Source organism: Morone saxatilis, unplaced genomic scaffold (genome assembly GCF_004916995.1).
Source record: "Morone saxatilis isolate NCDOM2014 unplaced genomic scaffold, NCSU_SB_2.0 Contig8, whole genome shotgun sequence".
In the NCBI taxonomy this organism is placed as follows: Eukaryota; Metazoa; Chordata; class Actinopteri; family Moronidae; genus Morone; species Morone saxatilis.
Window position 1 is genome coordinate 352,048 of NW_023340257.1, and position 1,216 is coordinate 353,263.

At 45.1% G+C, this 1,216-nt stretch overlaps 1 protein-coding gene across 1 annotated transcript in view; it reads left to right on the top strand.

Moving 5' to 3' along the window:
* The window catches only part of nf1a (neurofibromin 1a), a gene marked incomplete at its 5' end in the record, with an annotated part of 65,945 nt that overhangs the window by 28,068 nt on the left and 36,661 nt on the right, over positions 1-1,216 (top strand). Inside the window, 3 exon segments of the mRNA XM_035679457.1 lie at positions 409-506; positions 599-745; positions 835-981. Coding sequence (XP_035535350.1) covers positions 409-506; positions 599-745; positions 835-981 — 392 coding nt within the window.

Sequence of the window (1,216 nt, forward strand, 5' to 3'; positions counted from 1 at the left end):
ACCCTGGGCCGCTGCAGCAAGGATTCAGCCTCGGCACATGGGTCACCAGCTCTACCGACTGACCTAGCCGGGCGTCCCTAGGAAGTAATTTTAATAGTCAAGTACCAATCTTGATCGCTACATTCAATGAGTACATGTAGAGTCAGCAAGAAAACCAGAAAACTTACAACCCCAACTTATTTATTTCACAGCTGTCACTCAAAGCAAGACATTGTAACTCTTACTGAACACAAGTCGCAATGGCAGGATACTGCTAAATGTTAAAACTGTGTAACAGCTGAAGTACAAGAAGACAAGGTTCATCAGTTGACTCAGTCATGTCAGTTACTTAGGAGGTGAAGACCTGCTTAGACTAGCAGTTGGATTGTTTTTAATATGCTTGTTATATATTCATGTCTTTTCCTTCAGATTCTGCAGAGCATTGCAAACCATGTCTTGTTTACAAAGGAAGAGCACATGAGGCCCTTTAATGACTTTGTGAAGAGCAACTTTGATTCAGCCAGGAGGTAAGACACTTGGAGCATGATGCTAACTGCCTTCATTCAGTCTCTGAAAACAAAAATCCCCATCAGTCTGCACTCTCCTCACTCCACCACAGGTTTTTCTTGGACATAGCATCTGACTCTCCACCCAGTGACTCGGTCAATCACAGTCTGTCCTTCATCAGTGACGGCAACGTGCTGGCCCTCCACCGCCTACTGTGGAACAACCAAGAGAGGATCGGCCAGTACCTCTCCAGCAACAGGTCCAAATAGATTCTTTGATAAAACACTGCTGCGTAATTTCAATACTGAACACATTTTTAAGACTGCTTCATAATGATCTTATTCCCAGGGACCACAAGGCCGTAGGCAGACGACCTTTTGACAAGATGGCGACACTGTTGGCCTACCTGGGACCTCCTGAACATAAACCTGTGGCTGACACTCACTGGTCCAGTCTCAACCTGACCAGCTCCAAGTTCGAGGAGTTCATGACCAGGTAGGGTTCCTGCCAGCCTCTAATTTAGCATAATGTCTCTGCTGTGCCTCATATTGCATTCTGTAGCTGTAATATTTATTGAACATAGACAGATAGCTGCGTGGGCTATTCCATCGTTAAACCATCATCAATTAAGCAGGTAAAAGGTCTGGAGTTGATTCCAGGTGTGGCATTTGCATTTGGAAGCTGTTGCTATGAACCCATAACATGCGGTCAAAGGAGCTCTCAATGGAAG